The 22,160-nt window shown below is 43.3% G+C and overlaps 1 protein-coding gene across 6 annotated transcripts in view; it reads right to left on the bottom strand.

Moving 5' to 3' along the window:
• The window catches only part of STK32C (serine/threonine kinase 32C), a 210,420-nt gene that overhangs the window by 116,559 nt on the left and 71,701 nt on the right, over window positions 1-22,160 (bottom strand). For 2 of the 6 annotated variants that reach the window (XM_025208818.1, XM_025208817.1), the window contains exon 3: window positions 8,049-8,104. Coding sequence is in view for 3 of the 6 variants with exons in the window: in XM_014521764.2 (XP_014377250.2) it covers window positions 8,049-8,104; window positions 8,512-8,521 (66 nt within the window). In the remaining 3 variants the exon portion in view is untranslated. Of the gene's footprint in view, window positions 1-472; window positions 530-8,048; window positions 8,105-8,511; window positions 8,571-22,160 lie in introns of those variants that run through there. The other 4 variants (XM_014521764.2, XM_025208816.1, XM_025208820.1 and 1 more) reach the window with 4 other exon arrangements.

Genomic DNA, 22,160 nt, shown 5'->3' with positions numbered 1-22,160 from the left:
ACAGGGGGCTCGTCCAGGGGGGGGGGGGGTGTGCCCCCCAGATCTGCGCAGTGCGGGGAGGGTGTCAGTTGTGGGCTGGTGCCAGGGCCAGCCCACACCCTCCCTCATCACGGGGCCCTTGATCTGCTTCCCCACAGCCCTTCTCCCTCCCCTTCCACCACACCAGACTTACCAGCTGCATGCAGCACTCCATTCTGCCAGCTCTGCTCCTCATTGCCTACATGCTGCACTGCGGCTGTGCGCACACACGGACATTTACTGGACAAATTATCAGCTGAATCAGGCCAATTTCTGATACAGATAATTTTCTTTATATCGGTGCTGATCTGATATCGGACCGATGTATTGGTGGTGCACCTCCAATTTGAACCTTGTGTGCTATAATACAATCCCTGTACTGAAGACTGTACAGTCCTAATAGGCAGGCAAAGGGTGTGAGGAGAAACAGGCATAGAAAAATCAAGTGACTTACCCAATTTAGATAGAAGGTCATTGATAATGCTGGAATAGAACGTAAGTCACCTGACTGTCAGACCAATCCCCTGTCCACTAGACATCACTGCTTTTTCTCAACTGAGTCACAATTCATATACTAGCACCTACAGTTCATAAGATAGATGGTTAAAAACCAAAAGAAGCTCTATCAAGCTTTAAATATCAAATCTGGAGGGTAGCTTTATCCTATACATAATTATACATGACTATTGAAAGACTTTTTCATGTCGAATAGATTTTCTCTTTACCAGGGCAATTCATTATATTGACATAATTATCAAGAAAGATGATAGACGTATGACTCAATACAGCATGTTCTTAATGATACATATAGAACTCTGATGACTGATATGCTGCTCTGTGTTTGACTTCATCTTTCTTTAAGCATGGAGAGCTAAAAAAAGAATCTCCAGCATGCTGCAGCACTTTGCAAAGCCAAAGAGGTATTGCCCAGGGATAAATGCTTTTTTCTTTTCCAATTCTATTTTACATTTTACATGTGATTAATTAGTTTTCCAATTGCCTGTTAGAATCAATCCCTGTTTCTTTGATGGTGTGTGATTCAGAATAGAGGGTGCAGAGTCCTCACATAAACAAGGCTTGACAGAGACAGACAGCAACTTGGAAAAAAAATGCCCCATTGATTCCCTAGCCCCTTTTCCAGTGTATGTGGAAGAGTACAGTGAGCATAGGGTCATTCAGGCAGTGCATACTGGAGGTTGTATACAATAAGGATGTGAATGGAGCATCAAATGATAGGTTCCTGGCTCAAAAAAGAGGGAATATTTGTGTTTCACAGAATGCCCATTTCTTCTTCACTCCCCTTTCCCCTCCCCCCACAAAATTAAATTTTTTCAAACCAATCCTTTTTCTTCCCCTCCAAAGCCTAATTGAATTTTTGCTTTTATTTTTGTTCAGTTCCTGTATGTATGAATCACTAGGGTTAAGAGTTCATGCAGCTTCTCATGTGAAGTGGTTGGAAATCATAAGAAGCTGACACTGAACTAACAAATTATCATCCCCCAGTTTTGCTTCAATAGGTCCATTCTCCCTGAGTTCCTGCCCAGTTCACCCCCTTTGAAATGAGTCTCTGTTGTGTGGCTCTGTAATTTCAGTATTTTTCCCTTCTCTATTTCTGTCTTGACTGAGACAGAGACATTAGTAAGTACCTCAAATACACTGTAGTATTTAAACACTTTCATTAGTTAAAGCATTTATTGTACTTTTACTATTCAGTGAAAATCAACTTTTACTAAAATAAATTTTCCCACACTTTGCTAGTGGAAACTGATAGTGGCACATCCTGCTGCCTATATCTACAAATTTTGTTTTACTACTCCCACATTTTGAAATGTTGAACTGAATGGTAACACAACCTGACTGGAAATGAGTCATACAGTTGGGCCAAAGATTATGCTATAGCTCAGTGCATGAATTATAACAGAATGCCAAGATTTATGGAGCTCTTGCCTTCATTTACCTGATTATTTTGTGTTCACAAAAAATAATGCTTTCCAATTTAAATCTGTTGATTAGTGGCCAGGACCAGATAAAAATTTATCAACACTAAAATACCCCCAACAAACTAACTATTGGCTGTGATCTAATTATGGGTTTATAAAAAGACAACACTTTTCCTTGCTGCTTTGTCCTCATAAATCTATTTCCAATATTTAATATGTGCCCTTTCCTTTGTTGTAACAATACTGAGCATCTAATTAGGGTCTTCTACACTGGTTTTCTTCTCTTGCTAATGCAAGATTTTAAAAATTCCTTTCAATTTTCTGAACTGAATGATTCCTTCTAGTGGTTCTGAACTACAGCTTAACTCTTTTTTACAGGGACCAGAATATTTACAACTAAGACAATCTATTACCAGCCTAGAACAGAAATTACTAAAGTTTTGGCCCATCAGCTAAATGGGATCCATCTGGTGACACAAAGCAGTTCACTTCGACTCTTCACTATTAAGTCTTACAGCATAGTGCTTACTCTAGATACAGGGCAAAAGTGTGCAATATCAAGATATAACACTTGTAGGTTCAGACTCTGATTTCTGTTACCCTATTATGAATGTAGCGTAACTTCACTGTGGTCAGAGGAGTGATGCTGATTTTCACTGATGCAAATGAGATCAGAATTTGCCATGTAGTCCATACAGGCTATTTATATGCTAGAACTAATAATCTCTATGAGTCATAACTCCATGTCCCAAATGAAGGCGGGTTACAATCTGCTCCATTTTATGCAAATTATTAAAAGTGCTGCTTATCACACTCTAGGCCAACTGACAGTTCAAACTTTGATTGGTAAAAGTTTGGTTTCTCTGGCCTGTAACATACTTCCCATGAAATGCTGAATAGATGAGAGTTCAGTTCTCATTTCAGGTGCATGGGCCCCCCCATCACTGGTGCAAAACTCAATAGCAAATGCAAACCAAAAAGTGAAGCATCTAAGAATTAAACAGACCGAAAATTTCTGTTGTGGCCTAAGTGAAAATGCAATGTTACATAGCCCTGGAATTTCTTGTGTTCTCCAAGTTTTGGTAATGCTTTTGATGAGCAACCTGGGCAAGATTACTGATTACTGGGTGTGGAGAGACGGCATTGCACAATACAACTTGTGTGACATGGCAGTAAACCTGACCCAAGGGAGAAGCCATGCCACCCCCCCCCCCCCCCCCCCGGGGTAAAACTGCAACAAAATATATTAAGACTAGGTGACTGCATGTTCCACTTCATCAGCACTAGCAGCATAATGGGGAAGCAGAGGCTGACTGCAGAAAAACATTACAACTAGTGCTCCTATGGCATACCTTATGACCATGTAGGTTAATGTAATTCACAGCCTCATTTTCCCTGGCCCTTGGCATACCTGGGATGCAACACAGTGGAAGCAAAAGGCTACTAAGATCAGCTGTTTGATGACCTTCCACCAAATAAATATTTCATCATCATGGCTAAGTACAGACATTCAAAAAGCCCAAGGCACAACTAACCTAAGTTATGTGGTTTTCTGCAAGCAGCAATTTAGATCAGTAGCAAATGGAACATACGTTCACCCTTGGGTTGGGGGACAAATCTTAGATTGCCATTTTTAAACCAGTCTACGTGTGCCACACTTCTGTTCTGCTACACATATAGACTGGTTTCTGATCACTTATACCAGTAAAAGTGTAATATTTGTACCAGGCCCAAAGTTTCAAAATAGTGCATGGAGGTCAGAGTAGGAGACAGAAAAAAGTCCAAGAGATGTGGTTTTCTCTTGATGACCCCAATTCATACCAATGGGAGTTACCAGTTCTAATCCAATGTGAATCCCAGATCTGCACATAAACCTGTTGATATGACTGTGTTACATATTGTTATTGTTAGCAAGTACAGTTATCGTTCTTTGCCTCTTTTGATGTGCTCATTCACAAGGTTAACACTGATGAAGCAAATTGGAGGCAAGTGCTACCACTGTAACCACACATGCTGCTCACTCTTCTCACAAAAGCAAACTACATTTGAAAGGCAAGGACATAACACATCATATACCCTGGCAGCAGGCGTTGATGTTAAGCTTTTCACAGCCTACAGAACAGTGAATTGATCAACAAGGGAAAAATATCTGTTAGCAATGTTATGTAGTGTGCTCTTTAGGGGCAGAACTGAAGACATAGTCAGAGCCTCCAGATGTAAATTTTGGTGCAAATGTTATAGCTTTTGACTCTGGCATTTTGTTTGCATAGATTTTCTACCTAATTTGAGAAGAATCATTATCAGAGGACATCTTTAATAGCTACTATCAACAAGAATGTAACGAGTGTTTTAGCACTTTTGTATCTCTAATCCCATAACAATTTGAGGAGCTACATTGATAAATTTCATCCCTGCTTTTAATTCATATACTTAGTGAAACCTGAATGTTACATCTACCTATTTGGCAATACACACTGAACACATGTAAAAGTTACACAATGTTTTCACGTAGGTTGGACCCTTATGCTCAGAATAAGTTATTACCCCCGCAAAAAGCCCCTTATCTTGATCATTTTGCCTTGTTGGGAATACTGCTGTATCTAGGCTTCTAGTAACTAAGCAGTGAAAGAAGGACATGGTCAGAACAATAGAATGTTATTCATGCTTCAATTTCCCTGGCACACGTTCATATACTTAATAACAGGCTCTTTCATTTTACATATACTTTAAGAATTAAGAAAATTACATTAAGTGCATCAAGTAAAATCTTCTAACACTATGGGAGATATTTTAAATATTAGATCTACTTTACTCAACACACAATAGCTTCCTAAATATATTATTCTCAAAGAGCATAACTTAATCATCTATAATTACCCCAAATCTTAAAATAGCATGATAAGTAATACTTACTTTTGAGATTAAGAAACTGACACTAAATGACAAGATTAAAATATCACAGATGCAATATTAATAAGCACACTCTACCTTATGGTCTTATTCCACCACTTTACATACTTTACTTATAACTGCTTTATTTTTTTGTTTATTACTTCTTTGTCTTGCAGTAGCATGCAAAGATCCAGCCCTAGTGTGCTGAACAATATACATGAGTGTAACAAAAAATGATGGCCCCTGACTCGATAAACTTCCAGTATAATTATAATGTGGAAGACAAGAGATGAATAGCAGGAAAGAAAAGTTAATAGGGAGATAGGCACAATTGTCATTACCAGCAGCCATAAAACACTAACTAAGTACTGAAAATTTCAAAAGATGCTCTCTTCAGGCAGATCTTCAGCTGGTGTAAATTGTTTTAGGTCCCCTGATCTCTATAGAGCTCTGATGATTTTACCAGGTGAGTATCTGCTCCTATGCTATTTTATTCATTCCCCATGGTTTGTATCTTTAGATTTGAAACCTAACATTTTATCCCCTACCAGTTTTCTTTTCCTTTTGTGCTTAAGAGATGCTATACATTTAGCCTATCATTGAAAATGTGTCTAATTTCATTTAAAAACCACTCTTTCTATGACTTAAATAAGGGATGGACAATATGGCCTGTGGGCCAGATCTGGCCTGCCAAAGGGATTTTATCCAGCTGGCAGCAGGTCCCTTGGCCTTGCCTGGTTCTATCATGAGGGGCAGCCCAGGCTATGGCATGCATATGTGGCTGGTCCTGCTGCAACCAGGCATACAGTGGGGCTGGGGCAATGTGGTGGCCAGACCCTATTTCCCAGAAGTGGCAGCTTCTTCTGTCTGTTGTGGCCACTGGCCCTGGCCCCGCTGACCGACTACCCCAGCCTGCATGCCCCACATCCACCACTGGGGACCACTGGATGGAGTGAATGGGAAGGATCTCCATAGAGACTGGCCTGGGACATGGGCAGGCAGGGCATGCTCAGCTTGCTGGATGGGATAAGGCAGGACAGCCTGAATGGCATCCAGGAATGGGACGGGTGGGTTAGCGGGGCCGGGGCCAGGATCTTGTGGAGGTAACAGCATGGGACCAGAGCTCTTAGCAGAGCCATGATCTGCTGCCTACATGTCCCTGCAATGGGCATGAGTTCTGCGGGCAGGGCTGTACCAGGGCTCTGGCCATGCAGTGTCACTGCCCCAAGCTCTAGCCCCATCTTGCACCCAGATGCCACTCCCCACCACCCATGGCCCCATCCCATCTGCCAAGCAGAGTGTAACCTGCCCATGTGGGTCCCAAGCCAGTCTCCATGGAGATTCCAGGGCCAGGATCTCCAAGTGGTGACAGTGTGGGGCCAAGCTCCATGACAGAGCCACTTAGGGGGGTTTGGTGAGCTGCTGCAGGTGGTACTGACCCAGCCTGCAACAGCTCACAAAAATTCCCTAAGTGGCCCTCCAGCCCAAATAATTGTCCACCACAACTTAAAAAGTAGCTTAGCGTAGTATACCATGCAGGCTCATTGTACGGCCAACAGGAGTCCACGTGGGTGGAACAGGCCCTTAATGTGTGATAACGATGGAATGAATGCTTCTCTGTGTCTCTCAATTAATTCCCAGCAAAAAGCACAAAACATTTTAGGAAACCAAATACTGGATATTTTTGTCTTGTTGTTTATTTTGTTTTGCTGGATCTATGAAATGTGTATAATTGTGTGTGTGTGTGTGTGTGTGTGTGTGTGTTATGTAGCTCCTCATCAAGACAGTGGTTGGTTTTGCATTCCAACTGCTTTCTCTATACCATCACTACTTCTTACTTCAATACTTCAATACTTTTTTTTTTAAGTGCTGTTAAGTCAGTTTGTGTTTCTCACAACTTAAACATTTCATCTTTTAAAAAAAATCCTAGAGACCCATTTCTCTGTCCTGGTTCCCAACACATTAATTTTTAAATGTCCATTTTCATACAATGACTAGCACTTGTTCAGTAGCAGGTATGAAGGCTACAGTCACTAGATTTGATAATTCTGCCAATGTGCTAGTATCATGACTACTGCTGCTACTTTTGCTCTTCCTTGTGTGGCAGGTGCCTCAGTTGAATAGAGGAGACCTTAGAGGGCAAATGCCTTTAGGACACAGTAAACTAACTGCAGCAGAAGAAATGTGGAGCAGCAGCAATGAAATAAAATGTCAGCTCAAAGTGAGAGGAAAGATGCCCTTAATACAAGGACAAAAATACACAAATGTATTTTGTAAATACTACAAAGAAAATAAATAGCACAGAATATAAATGTCAAGAGAGAGAAGCACACTTACAAATTCAGGTCAGTGTGATTAAAGCAGCAAATAATTATCATGGATGGAACATAGAGATATGCTATAAACAAATTAAAAAAACAAACCCAAACCATATCAATTATTTTTAAAAAACAATATATAATTCCTAGTGCTGTTCTGACTTTTAAACACCACACTATTTTTATTATTTTGCAAAATAACTAACAAATAAAACCTTATATTCAACTAGTTCCTAAGAGAAATATAGTCCAAGTGGCCTCTAACACCATGTGACTTATTTTGACCAATCATAACCAACAAATCTATCTTGGAAACAGAAATATTAAGATATATATTTGCCTTAAAAAGTTACAATTATCTTAATATTTAAAAGAATTCTATGATACTTGAGATGTAGCTAAGTTTTTCACTTTAAAAAATGCTGAATTTTCATGGGGAGACCAAGGATTAAAACAGGAAAAACAGCAATGATTGAGACTGTAGTCGTGATGGCCCAGGAAATACGTGAGGGGCAAGGATTTTTGAGGATAGCCTCTCTTATTGGACCAATTGCACAGTTGGGATACATTTAGACAAGCTTTTAAAGATAACGCAGTCAGTGCATTATTCAAATCTGAAGAAGAATTCATTGCGGTTGAAAGCTTGCCTAAGTCTATCCCAACCATGGAGTTGATCCGGTAAAAGATATAATCCACAAAAATCCTTGCCTTTCATAAAAGCCAACAAAATACTTTCTTGAATAAAAAATTGCCCAGTTACTGCCCAGTCAATCTCTGTCAGCATCATTACTCGTGCTATACGAAACAGTATGCACATAATTTGTTTCAAGTTCTAACGCACCTGATAAAGCACATGAACAGGTTCAAAATATTAGCTTACCTTGCCAAAGCTTCCCTTCCCAATTGCTCGGAGTATCTGGAAGTGGTCAAAGTTCACTATTGAATAAAAATAAAAACAAGTTTTACGTTCTAATTTCTAGGTGATTTCCCAACAAGTTCTTAAAATTAAATGTAAGAGAAAGTCCAAGATATCCAACCGAAACAACTGATCGGTATTTCACCACTTGGACAAGTAATTGCTAACATGATCCATATATTCTACAGAATATAAAACACATTGATTATTTACAGAAAACCAAAGGAAACAGCTCTTTTTATCAGACTGAAGTTTGACTGATTGCCTTGTGTACCCCGTTTCCCTCACCATGATATCTAATACCTTCGATTTTCTTACTCTTGAGGTTACTCTCATTCCAAATTCCTGGATTTCTCTTACATTGCATATTAAAATATAAAGCTGACATAACTAGAGGTCAAATACTAATCTTTCCAGTGAGTAATACCTCCATCCATAAGCAACCCAGCTGGGTTTGTGACCCACTTCTGGTGTGGGTAGAATTTTCATGGGGTCACAACCTGCTAAGATAGGTGCTTTACAGATATGACCACTGTAATAAATGGGAATTAGTTGAATTAATTTATGTATCCATATACATAGATTTGATACAGTTTGAAAAAATAATAACTGTAAACTATAAAAAAAAAACAACCCAAAAGAGTGAATGACCACGTGGTTATGGGCAGCACAGAAGGAAGCAATTCAGGGAAACATCACAAATAACTAACTGTAAACTCAAAGTCCTACTGTCAAATAAATACAATTTTTGTATATTTAAACTTACAGGTGGCTCTTGTCCTTGCTGTTATTGCACACAAAGTGTGCTGTCACACTGCATAGGCATAGGTCAGTACTGCGTACGCATACCCAGCAGCCAGAGTGGATGTTACTTATGCTATCAAAAAGCCAATGTTGTGAATCTGGGTCATTGACTTCTATTTGCTTGATCTGTATATCCATCTGTATTTTGTATGTTGGTGATTCCAGAGTAATGGGCAAACAGAATGGTGTAGATATAACACTTTAATTATGTATTGTGTTGCCAAATCAGCAACCACTACAAACAAAAAAAATATAACTACTAACCCATTGCTGTGATCTCAACAGTGTATCTCAAACAAGCAAGGGGCTGGACCCAATGACATGCAAAGTCCCCTTCAGCCCCAGCATTATGAAACTATGAAAGGATGTTAGATAGTCCTATCTAAAAGGTGCTACATAGTCCTATCATTCTATGTAATTATACAATCCCTATTACTCTACATCCAGAGTATCTTGCTGATATTAATAAGTGTATTAATATCATTTATCATGCTACAAAGAGGTAGCAAGGGGTCCAGTTTACCAGTGGGGAACTGAGACACAGAGAGGTTAAATGACTTGCCAAAGGTCACACAAGAAGAATATGGCAAAGCCAGGAATGTAATATGCCAAGTTCCCTCCAGTGCCTTTAAACTCAATAAGCTTCTTTCCTTTCTAAAGGGTCTAATCCAAAAGCCGTTTCAGTCAATGGAAAGGCTCTCACTGGTCTTGTGTAAGGGATCTCTAAAGATATGATTTACTATTAAACAATAATATTTTTTTATTGAAAAACTGTTCCAGCTAAAACACTTGCCTAGCCTATATCCCCCAGAGCTGGCACACATCTGGCAAGAGATTCAAATTGTGCATACTCCAACAAATCTATGCTTACACGTCCTTCTGTAAGAAATTGACAAGAATCCAGTTAGACTGAAGTGGGCAAGGTTTAAGCCCACAAAATATGTTTTTGAGTAATTAAAATAAAGGACAATGCTCATGTTCTGAGAAGCTCCTAATGTTGCTCCAGCAGTAAAACTTCCAAAGACTTTTTATTATGAAAATCCATCATTCCTAATGTATTAAACTGAGATGCTGTGTTTAAAAAAGAGATATATTTTTCTTTATCCATGACTACAAATGAGCTAAAAGGCACCTTCTACTTTATAGTCAAGAGACAGCTCAAAATATGCACATCTACTATGTATAGCTTGAACCAATCTGTAAGGAAACATTGTATTTAATCAATTGAATAGGCAGTATTTATTTACTTAAACCACAAATGAGGTATAATGAGCTACTGCTCATTTTTCTTCACTTGCATAAATTCCTTATAGAAACGCTATGCAGAGGAGATTCTAATACAGAAAAAAAACAAGCTGCAACATTTTAAAAATCTCTGCTAGCAGTATATTACTTTTTGTGCACAATGCATATTATTTCTAAAAATGACAACATATCTCTACAGAGTATGTGATTATCCCTGAAATAGAAGTCTTAAACTTGCCTGGAACAATTATGTATGCTCTGGAGATTTCACTTTTTTTGTGAGTTGACAAGAGGAATCTGTCTTTCACTAACAACTAGAATATCTTATTATTTTGGGATGATTTGTACTAGCCTGAGTCATGTATAAATGCTAGTGAAGAATTTCATGACACATACTCCCAACAAGCAAGGAGATGACAGCTGTTGCCTATTCACAGGACCATATTCACCCACTACGTTGACTTCAGTGTGGCATAGTTTTGACATTCACAATCTGTAAGTACAATAATGGTTTTGGCTTGACGTTTCACTGAAGGAACCTATGGGGGAGGGGGTGAAGCTGAAAACTTTTCTATAAATGATAAATTAAATTGAATGTAGCAAAATAATATAACTAACTTTTTGATAACCTTGCAGAGAAATACTACCTCTATGGGTTGAACTTTCCCAAAGGCTACTTAGAGCCTTGTAAAGCAAAAAAGTTAATTGTTCCTATTGACTTTTCTGACAACGTATTATCAATAAGTCACCTTCTAGTTAAGTGGAACTGTAGAATAGAAAGCTTTCACATTTGTCATGAGAGGCAAGTGTCCTCCCTATGAGATCCTTACTGGCCTCAACAAAAAAACCTGAGTCATCAATGAGATTAATATGCAGTGTTTTTGATGACTTTGGCACAGGCTGTTTTTTGTTTTTAATTTCAAGGAATGCATGCAAAGCAGAAGACTGTCAGAAGAGTGATGCTGCTGTTGAACTTAATCAAACCTTAGATTATACAATCCGCCCAAAAACATGATGCTCTCTTCTACTTCTCAACAATGATTTAATAGCAGATGCACCAGTGTGCTATTTAGTAACTGACATCCCATGGTTTTTACAAAATCTGTTACATTACCAAGTGGAACTGAATTCACAGCTTCTCTTTCCCAGTATGTAAGCTTTATTCTATGCCATTTCTTTTTGTACAGAATTTTTAAGCACATGGATTCTTAGGCATCAATTAAGTGTGTGCATCTAGGACTTGGTCAGGACTATGAATGTTTCCCCATAATTTTTATGTAAATTTATTTCTCTAATTTATTCAGTGTTTATATGATACAAGAGCTAAAAATATGGCAAGTAAAAATACAGCACAGTCTTGTCCTTATGGCCTAATTAGTAGGCACTTCACAATATCATAACTTAATTTAGGGGTTTGCTGAGACAAGGATTGGTCTTCTAAAGTCTGGCTAGAGATGGCCTGAGGCAAACAGCTCTGAATCCAAATTCCTGCATACTAAGACAGTGCTAACCCCACAACGGATCTGAACATCCCCATTAGCCAGCTGACACACAAAGCAGATACACAACACATGTCTACACCTAATACTGCAGGGTATTATGGAAGGACCCAGCTCCCTTTTAAAAGAGTCTAGACACAGAAGCATAGGCTCTGTGTTGGCTAAATTATCCTGCACCTCAATATGGCAAATAGCTTGGGCAGAGCCTCCACGTTGCTATGGCTAGACTGATTCTACTACTCAAACTAACCTGTTTAGAGTTATCTTAAATATCTCTATACAACACGGCAGGCATTGTGGGACAGATCAGGAGTTCTGTAGAGCACTGTACCATAGAGAAGTATAAACCCTTTCCCAATCATGTTGGTGTTCTGAGAGAATCATAGAAAAGTTGCCTTGGTATGGACCTCAGGAGGTCACCTAGTCCAATCCCCTCCTCAAGGCAGGATGATCTGTAATTATCTCACCCTAAACAAGTGTGTGTCTAGCCTGTGCTTAAACTTTGGGAACAACTCCCTCACACAGCTACTAAGCACAATGCTCAAAACATTAAAATGCCCTTTTAACTTGCCATAGGTTAAGCAGGGGGATGAAGGCAGTGTTGATGTCCTACCACTGGAAGGACAGGAAGTAGTTTGTTAAAATATGCTCAAGAAATCCAAGAAAGAAGATAATGCTTCCCCCCAAACCCTACTACAGAGAAAAGTGAAAACTCCCACAGTCCATGCCATTTGACTATGGGATTAATATTTTCCCCCCCGATCTCAAATATAGTGAATAGTAAGACCTTGAATGAGGAGCAAGATCCTCTGGGTTTTCTAATTCCCAGCAGGACTGGCAAAATCCCCATCCAATGTTTTTGAGAAAGTCAAAAAAGAAAGAAAAAGCCAGGTCTCAGTAGCAATCAAGAAGGGGGAAAATTCCTTCCTAGTTCTGTGTGGGAATGAGCACAAGCCTAAAAACATGAGTTAACCAGACACCATCTATTCTACAGAGAGCTAGGGATCACTAACACAACTCCATGTCTCACGCAAACTCCCTTTCTGTCATCCCACACCAGGGGTGGGCAATTATTTTGGGCAGAGGGCTGCTTAGTGAGTTTTGGCAAGCTGTTGAGGGCTGTATGGGAAGCCCCCGGGGGTGGGGGAGGCCCCGCCCCCCAACCATGCCGGGGCCTGGCAGCAACTCCCCCCCCCCCCAACTCTGCAACAGGTGGGGAGGTTGCACCAGGAGCTGGAGTGGAGCCGTGGCCACTTTTCTGCTTCAGAAGCTCCTGCTGCTTCCAGGAGGTGGAGGGCCCCAGGGAAACTCCTGGCTGGCACCAGGGGCAGTGCAGGGGGCTTCCTGAGGCTGCTGGGGGCAGCACAACCCAACAGGGATGTGGCCCAGGACAGGGAATGCCCAGGGAGGTGGCATGGAAGTTGCATCCCGCGCCTGAGGCTTGGGATGGCAACAACCTGGCTGCCCCCCACCATGGGCTGGGCTGCTGCCCCACGGGGAAGGCCCAGCTCCCCCCACCCTGCAAGGGCCCAGCAGCAGCTTGCCCCTTGGCCCCAGGATGGGCGGGGAGGCTACACCAGGAACCGGAGCAGAGCCACAGATGCTTTTTTGCTCCAGAAGCTCCTGCAGCCTCCCCGGGCTTCCCACACTCTGGGCTGGGACCCTGCCAGGTCGCAGCCTCAGGAGGCAACCCATGCTCCCCGCAGGGCTGGCCAGCAGCTTCCCCAGGACCCCTGGGCTCCTTGCAGCTGCAGGAGCTTCTGAAGCAGAAAAGCAGCCATGGCTCTGCTTCCACTCCTGGTGCAGCTTTCATCCTGGGGCCAGGGAGCAAGCTGCCACTGGGCCCCTGTGGGACAGGGAGGCCCGGGCCTTCCCTCTGGGGCAGTGGCACCCACTGGAGCCTCCTGTGGGGAGCGCAGCTGGGCCATTGCCGCCACAAGGCTCAGGAGCATGATTCAAGTTCTGCACTGCCTCCCTGTACTTCCTGTGCCCTGGGCCACATCCCCACCAGCTCGTACCACCCCCAGCAGCCCCAGATGCCCCCTGTACAATGCCCAGGGCTGGACAGGGGGCTGGGAGCCAGCAACAGCCAGGCAGTGCCCCAGAGCCAGTGCTGGTGGGACAAAGAGCAGGGTGGCAGGAGCCTGGGGCACAGCTGGCTGGGCTGCCCCAGCAGGGAGAGAGGGGAGCCACCCCACTCTGGGCCCCACTGGTGCTGGCCCCAGGGCACCAGCTCCTGCACACCCCCTTCCTTCCACCCCCTCCCACCCCAGCCCCAGCAGCACACAGCCCCAACCTTCCCACTTCGGCACAGGCAAGAACAGCCCCATGGTTCCAGGCCAGAAGCCCCTGCTTCTGGCTGGGGGGGGTGTGGGGGGAGTGGTGGGCAGGCACTGCTCTTCCAGGGGCCTGCTGTGGCTTCCCCTGGGTCCTACTGCCCCTGGCTCCTGTCATTTTTTACAGGAGCCAGAGGCAAATAAATATACATTAAAAAAAAAAAAAAATTAGGGGCCCTGCGGGCCAGACAGAATGGCCTAGAGGGCTGGATCTGGCCCGCAGGCTGTATTTTGCCCACCCTTGTCCTACACCCTCCATAACTTATCCTAGATCCTTCAATCTTCTTTAATAATTAAGCTAGTTGTGGAGCTCTGCTTCATTCTCCTGCTACTAAATATGGTACTTTCCTGTTTCCATCTGTTCTGGAAGAATGAACAAACTGAAGGTGCATTAAGGTGTAGCCTGCTCCCGACACTGAGAAGGAAGGGAATAGGGCTATTCCCCTTCTGCTTCTTCTGGACGCTAACAATTTCAATCTTGTCTATTGTTTTAGGAAAGGAATCAATTATATTGCGTATTTATCTTTACCTAGCTGCACAGTTGCCCAAGGAGCAATAACAATCTAATCAGCTTTTGACAGGGGGCCGGATCTCATGTCAGCCTCCCGCCCTGTCTAGGGCAGTCTGCCCCATCTCGCCTGCAACAACTTGATGTTCCCTGATAGAATAAGTGGGAGGCTGCCCATTTACTGCCTTGATGCCAGGGGGCATTATCCATAGCTCTGTACCTCCCCTACACCGTGGCCCATGCCTTGCAGATGGCATCCAGATTACTGGTCAGGACAGACTCAGTACACTGCTGGGCCTCCTTCACACTCACTTCACCTGCCTCTCACAGGGGACTCTAGCATACTGCCCATCACTGGGGCACTCTCTACTGCCCTGCTTGCTCAAGCGACCTCCTTTAGGCCATCAGGCTTGACTACTTTTGCTCTGAATTGGCACACGCAGCAATTTTGGTTCACTCAAGCTCCCCTACTCTATGTGGCTTTTCCTTGTGGGGCTGACTCTGCCCCTAACCTCGCACTGGACAACTTGATTCTCATCTTACTAGTGGAGATGTCCCATGTACTGCCCTTTAAGCTGCCCTTGCAGCCCTACTCAGTACACCCCTGTTGCAGCCCTTCAAGCCACCCTTAGGAGCCTTACTTTGCACCCCACACATGCACAGTCCTTTGAGTGCCTCTTTGCACCCTACTCTGTGTGGGCCTCCACACCAACACTACCCCCCTTTGGGGCCTCTGGGGTCTTACACCCATGCTGGGCTCAGAAGCTTCTTTGCTAGTATGCCTGGCCCACAATTGCTCTCACAATCCTCACAATTACCCACCAGATGGTGGGGGTTGGGCTTAAGGCACCCCTATCCAACTTTCACTAGGGGGGTAACTGACTTGGTATTTCTGGAGGGCTGTCTTGCCATAAACAGTCCTGCCAGACCCCCCTTTCCTGGCAGAGGGCAGTTTCAGGTCATGCCCAGGACCAGGAGCCTCCTGCCATCTCCATAGCTCCTGCCCTGACCTCTAAGATTTTTCTCAAGCAGTAGCTCAGCCAGATGATGTTACTCCCTCAGCAACTGGCAACAAATTGCTGCCCCAGCCTGTGTGAGCTGGGTCCTAAAATGGCCAACCTAATCAAGCACCTGCTGGCTGCCTGACCCCAGTCCTTAAATTGGCAGGCACCCAAAGGTGCACTGCCACACTGCTCTTACTCATCTGAGCAGATCAATCATATAAAAACACCCTAAAATTTGGGAGTGTCCAGGCATGAATTCAGATTTGAACTCTGCAGCTGTTGTCCACCTGTTATGAGACTAACAAATCTTTCATTATTCAATGTCCAGGGACTTATACCTGCCCTATATTCTGGAGAGCAGTTAGAAAAAAAATGAGAAACAAAATTCAAATAACTAATTATTATGAACATATTATGCATTATTTATATGATTATTATAATGTTTATATTATAGTATGGTTTTGAGATATGCTTATCCACAGGAAATAAGTCTTTGTATAAACAGTTTACACTGTCAAACTGTAGCTCATTACAATAACCTAACAAAATGTACAGTGCCTTGTGAAATCAATAATGCTATCTAGGAAGATAAAAGAAGACATTGGGTATAGATTTTTCTCTACTTAGGAATACAGCAATGTTTAGCTCACTTAAAAAAGCTTTCTCTGTGTCAACAGCTGTCATAAAACTGTATGCATAAGTGTTTGCATGTATTGTACTAGCATATACTGTTGTACTAAATTTAGTTTAGGGGTAGGGTGAATGGAAAGAATCAATCAGTGAAACTCTTCCAGTCTCAAATTCTAATTTACTGAACACATAAGCAATACCAATAATCAAGGGCTTTAAATACAACATTCAACTTCTAAGAAAGCCCTAACTTTCAACAAAAATACTCTTACGTGAGCCTTCCGACAGATGCAGTGAATTCAGCTAGTCAAGCATCTTTCACCACATAGGGATTTGATTCATTATTGGTTTTTTTACTGTGTATTATTTTCCCCCAACTCTAACATTTTTTCTCCTGGGTTTTATATACTTCTTTTACAGTTCTCTCCTGTATGTCCTAGGCATGGTTATGTCATAAATATCCACAGTCATCTTTCACAGTGGTTGTTTTTTCTGTTAGGCTGCTGTTTCTTTCCTGTTGTCTTGGACTGCTATACCAAATCCTCTTTTAATTTATGCTGCCATGGGTTATAAAAAGGACACCTTAAGCCAGAGGCGGGCAAAATATGGCCTGCAGGCCATATTCAGCCTCCCAGATGATTCCATCCAGCCCACAGGGCACTTTTCTAAACCAAAAGAATTATCACAGGCCCTAGCTCTCACTGCCCCTCTGAAAGCTGGAGCCTCCATGCAGGAGGTGTGACTGTGGTTGCTAAGCAACCAACCCCCACCCCAGTCTGGCCTTACCCACCCCTGGCCATAAGCTGTTTCCCAGGGGCTGTTTCCCAGCCCTCCCTCCCGGGAAAGTAGAAATTCAGGTAAGGGCTCCACAGGGCTGGGGGTCAGGGACTCCTGTTGAGGGAAAAAGGGTCAGGAATGTGGGGAGCCACATGCTATGGGGCTGGGCTGGACTGGCCCCGCAAGCTGGAGGAGCGCAGGAGTTGTATGCTATGGGTTTGCATTAGGCTGGCCCCGCACATTGCCACCACATGCAGCTGGGGCCATGGGCAGGAGTGCAATAATGTGCACTATGGGGCTAAGCAGGCTGGCCCCACTCACTGCCACCATGCGTCTGGGGAATCTGGAAGGAGAGCAGAAATACACACTATGGACTGGATGGTGCTAGCCCTGCTTGCTGCCGCTACATTCAGCCAGAGACTGTAATGGGAGCATGCAAATGGGTGCTATGGGGCCTGGCAAGTTGCTCCCACTTGCTGCCACCATGTGTGGGGCAGAAGCTGCATGCTATGGGGCCAGGTGGGGCTGGCCCTACTCACTGCCACCACATGTGGCTCTGCGGACTCGCACACTCCAGGGACTCTAAGGACACCCCCATACCCTCCCACACACCCCACCCCCCACTGTACCCCCACACACACCCACATCCTCCCACAGTCCCCACACACACTCCCACACCATCTATACCCCGACCCCTACCATACCCACACACCCCAACCCCAAGCACATACCCTGGCCCCCATCCCTGCACACTCACACATACACCAACCCCCACATACCCTATCCACTATACCCACACCCCACCACATGCCCACCCACTTCCCAACCACACGGTCATCCAACCACACTCCCCCTTACTCCCCACGCACAATATACAAAAATAAGATAGTATTTTGATCTATTATGCAAGTGCCTCTGTATACACTATGCAAACAGACATAAATCAAGACAATTAAAAAAAAATTAAGTATCTTATAGTAGATGTTTGATTTTTATTTTTAAATATATGATTTAGGTTTTTTTCTGGTTCCATGGTGGTGCACACCAGTCCAGAAAGGAGTATTTCCAGGGCAAGGGGAAGGACTTCACGTGGCAAAGGTCAGGGGTTAGGAGTGGTAGTTCAGTTCCCAAGATGGCTACCAGGGGATGTGGTACCTGTTAAGGGAAAGGGCTACCCTTACAGCCTTCAACAGCTCACCAAAACTCACTAAGCAGGCCTCCAGCTGAAATAATTGCCAACCTCTGCCCTAAACTGTGACCCACTGACTTCGTGTTTATTTAGTGGTAAACTTATGCTAAGCATTTTGTTAAGGCAGCTTTCAGGCCGAAATACACAAAAGGAAAACAACTTGAGAACCCCTTCAAAATTTGTCCCTAAAAATCCCAAACATCTAAAATATCAGATTTTGCATTTGCAGGTTAAAAATCATACTTTGAAAGGAACTTCACTTTTCTTTGCCTTTATTTGTCAGCTGTTTGTGTGCCAGGCAAACAGTATGGACAATGAAAATAGGATAGTCAGTTTCACTTTTAGTGCATAGGCAGTCTTTTGTCAATATCATGTTCAGCTACAACAATGCTGCATTGATTGTGTTGTAAACAATGTTGAATGAAGTTCATCAGTGTTTAAAAACAATACTTTCCAGCTAAATTAAAGAAAATCTTGGTATTATTTCTCCTGATTCTTAGCTGTTGTAAAAGCTTGTTTTTTTAAATCACAATGTTGGACCACATTTGACCTGGCAAAGACCTTTTAAAACTATAAGCATCCAGTTTCTGGATTACTACACTTAGTCTATGGGCAACTATGGTATATGTGGCAGAAAGCCACCTTTGTCTCTCTCAAAAACTCTGCCCTGTGACAATTTGATTAGGATGGGCCCAGCAGAGGATACACACCTTTACCCTATCTCTTTAGGTAACCTAAGCTGGCTACATTCCTGAGGGTGCAGTGGAACCTGCTCCCTCTGCCTACGTAATTAGTATCACATACCTGGGTGAGGGGCTTCCTCCCAGGTGGGCTAGAGTCTGCCCAGTAACTAGTGATGTATTTCAAATTGGTTGGCTGAGAGCCAACAGGTGCTGGCCTCCATTGGACCAGGTAAATGAGATCACAAGGGCTATATAAGTTAAGGACTGCCCAGGAGGAAGGGGCAGCAGCCATGAGAGAGACTCAGAGACAGAGAAGAGCTGGACCATCTGAAACTTGCTCTCTCTCTCAAAACTCATGATCAAGGAACTGCCTGCCTCCAGAGGGAATCTCCAACAGCCTCTGGATGACACTTGTGAGTAAGCTACCTGAGATCTAACTAGATATATAGCTTGCAGTAACTCAGATGCATGATCAAAAGGCTACCCAGGCAGGGGAGTTTGCTCTATGGGTTTTCTCTGATATTGCTCTACCATATACCCTATTCTAACCCTACCCTCTGTAACCAATAAAGTTCTCCTTTGTACCTATTTGTGGGAGACTTATTGGGAGTGGGCCTAGATTATGCCTTGGGATCCCCTTGGTTCGGCTGACTAAGGGAGACCACTATTTGTGCTACCGACTGAGGGAAGCATCCCAACTTCTTGAAGTGAATCAAGTACCCTTGAGGGCTACTAGGCCTGTGTTTCCCAGGATGCACAGAGCCAGAATTAAGTCCAGAGCCTTGGATGGTGGCAGTGGAACCCCCAGGCTAGCTGGTGTGCTCCAGGAAGGGCGTCGGTCAGACATGAGGCACACCCAGAGAGGTACTCGGAGCCTGGAAGATGGTCAGGCACAGTGAGGTGGGTGGCTCAATGCAGGAGCACCCCCTACTGGCCCACCACAGTATATTTGTCTAACAGTTGCAGATATATATCTAGATATAGATAGATAGATATGCACACATACATGCATATTCTACTTCATAACATAATATTAAACAGCTACAATAATGCACTCCAGAGGTCCTTTGCATTATATAAAGATGAAGAGTAATTCCTATATGTGCAAAGACTGTAAAAGTTTGATGATCCTTCTGATGGAAAGGTGCTTGATAAAACAATAATTTCTTTGATTTTTACAAGACAATTTGGCAGACCTCTGCAATGCCCCTGAAGTTATTTTTCTATTGAACGCTGACATAACCATAGGAAATTAATAGCCTATTTTCACCTGGCCATCATATTGTATTATGGTTTTCTAACATGAGAAGAAATCATCATATAGTAAATCTAGGACCATAATTATTAACATAGAAACATTAATACATGGCCACAGTAACCACAATTTATTGCCACAGGATGTCATCAGTTTCTACCGGTGGGTAGAAGAGTTACAGCTACTACGTAGACTTAATTACCCACCTCTACATAATTCTAAAGGAAAGGGCTATATCTGCAAAACTGTAAAGCATTCCACTGAACAGACAGAGAGAGAAAGACAACTAAGAATGAACCCAGGTGGAAAATTACTTGTGGTGCTGCAGAAAAATTAGTCAAAAAAATGAAAGAAAGCATAGGCAGCCGCAAAGGATGCTGTGGAATTGAGCTGGGTTTGTGTAGTGGGCCACTAGGGGTTGCTCCTATGCTGAACCACCCACCCACCTCACCGTGCCCAACCACCTTCCAGGCTCTGAGTGCCTCCCTGGGGTCGCCTTCCTGGAGCACACCTGCTAGCCTGGAGATAAGGCCAACACCACCCAGGGTCTGGAGTGATCCTGGGTTTGTGTCCCCTGGGAAACACAGGCCTAGTAGCTCTTGAGGGTACTCAGCCCACTTCAAGAACTTGGGGTGCTTTCCTTAGTCTGAAGCACAAATAATGGTCTTCTTTAGTCAGCTGAACCAAGAGGACCCCAAGGCATAATCTAGACCCACTCCCAATAAGTCTCTCATGCTAGGTACAAAGGAGAACTTTCTTGGTTACAAGGAGTAGGTTTGTAATAGGGTACAGGGTAGAGCAATATCAAAGAAATCCCATAGAGCAAACTGGCATGGCTGGGTAGCCTTTGATCACACATATGAGTCACTGCACGCTATATATCTAGTTAGATCTCAGGTAGCTTACTCACAAGTATCATCCAGAGGCAGATGGAGATTCTCTCTGGAGGCAGGCAGTTCCTTGATTATGAGTTTCAAGAGAGAGCAAGTGTCAGATGGTCCAGCTTCTAAGTTTTCATCATGGCTACTCCCCCTCCTTCTTGGCAGTCCCTAACTTGTATAGACCTTATGACCTCATTTCTCCTGGTCCAATGGAGGCCAGCACCTTTTGCCTGCCAGCCAACCAATTGGAAATGCGTCACTGGTTGCCGGGTAGTCTGGCATTGCTTAGAATAATAGGGAGCCTAAACCCCTCACCCAGCTATGTGATGCCAGTCACATAGGCAGAGGGAGCAGGTTTCCCCCCTCCTTCAGGAATGTATCCAACTCAGGGTTACCTAATTAGATGGGATGTCTGCCTTCTGCAGGGACCGTGTTAACCAAATTATCACATAGCAGAGTTTTTGGGGAGAGACAGAGGTGGCATTCTGCCACAGTCTCAGGTAAGGAAAGGGGCAGATCCAGGGATGGGTACACTGGTGCACTTGCACCCTCTTTTGATTTCTGCTCCACCCACAGTTTAAAACCAACTGCCTGGAAGTGGCAGCAGCATTTCTAGTCAAGCAGTGCTGAAGGAATCACTTCGCTTCATGGCTCATTATAATCTACCTGGTCCCTTTTAAACTCTTCATTCCATAGGTGTTGATGATCCTTTTCTCTTTTTAATGGTCTTGACATTCCACCAATCAAGCTATCCTTTGTTCTGCAACTCTTCTGTCTATTAGCTGCTCCTAGTAATGAGCTATTTCACAGCCCTGAAGTCCATTTTTACCTCATTCCAATGAAGTTATACTTGTTTTTGTTTCAATCTTAAACTGAATATTACAACCCATGGCCCCTAATAAAGCTTTTAGTATACTTTTAACTGAAGAACAATATGTGTTGTTTAATATGTGATGATACACCTCACCATCTGCACCCCCTTTTTAAAATTCTAGATCTGCTGATGGGTGAAGAGGGCTTGAACAGGGGGAAGAGGCACTAGTAAGGGATGTATGGAGAATCTGGGAAAAACAAGCACGTGTATGAAAGGACAGAGACATTTGAGAGATGCAGAAAAATGAGAGAAAGTGAGGGAGTACTAAAAGAAAAGAAGGAAAGAGTCTACAAGATGAGCAAGAGTGTTCAATGGAATTCAGCCATAGATTCATAGATGTTAGGGTTGGAAGGGACCTCAATAGATCATCGAGTCCGACCCCCTGCATAAG

This window comes from Alligator sinensis, unplaced genomic scaffold, assembly GCF_000455745.1.
Source record: "Alligator sinensis unplaced genomic scaffold, ASM45574v1 scaffold195_2, whole genome shotgun sequence".
Lineage (NCBI taxonomy): Eukaryota > Metazoa > Chordata > Crocodylia > Alligatoridae > Alligator > Alligator sinensis.
This window is presented reverse-complemented; position numbering and strand designations above follow the sequence as displayed.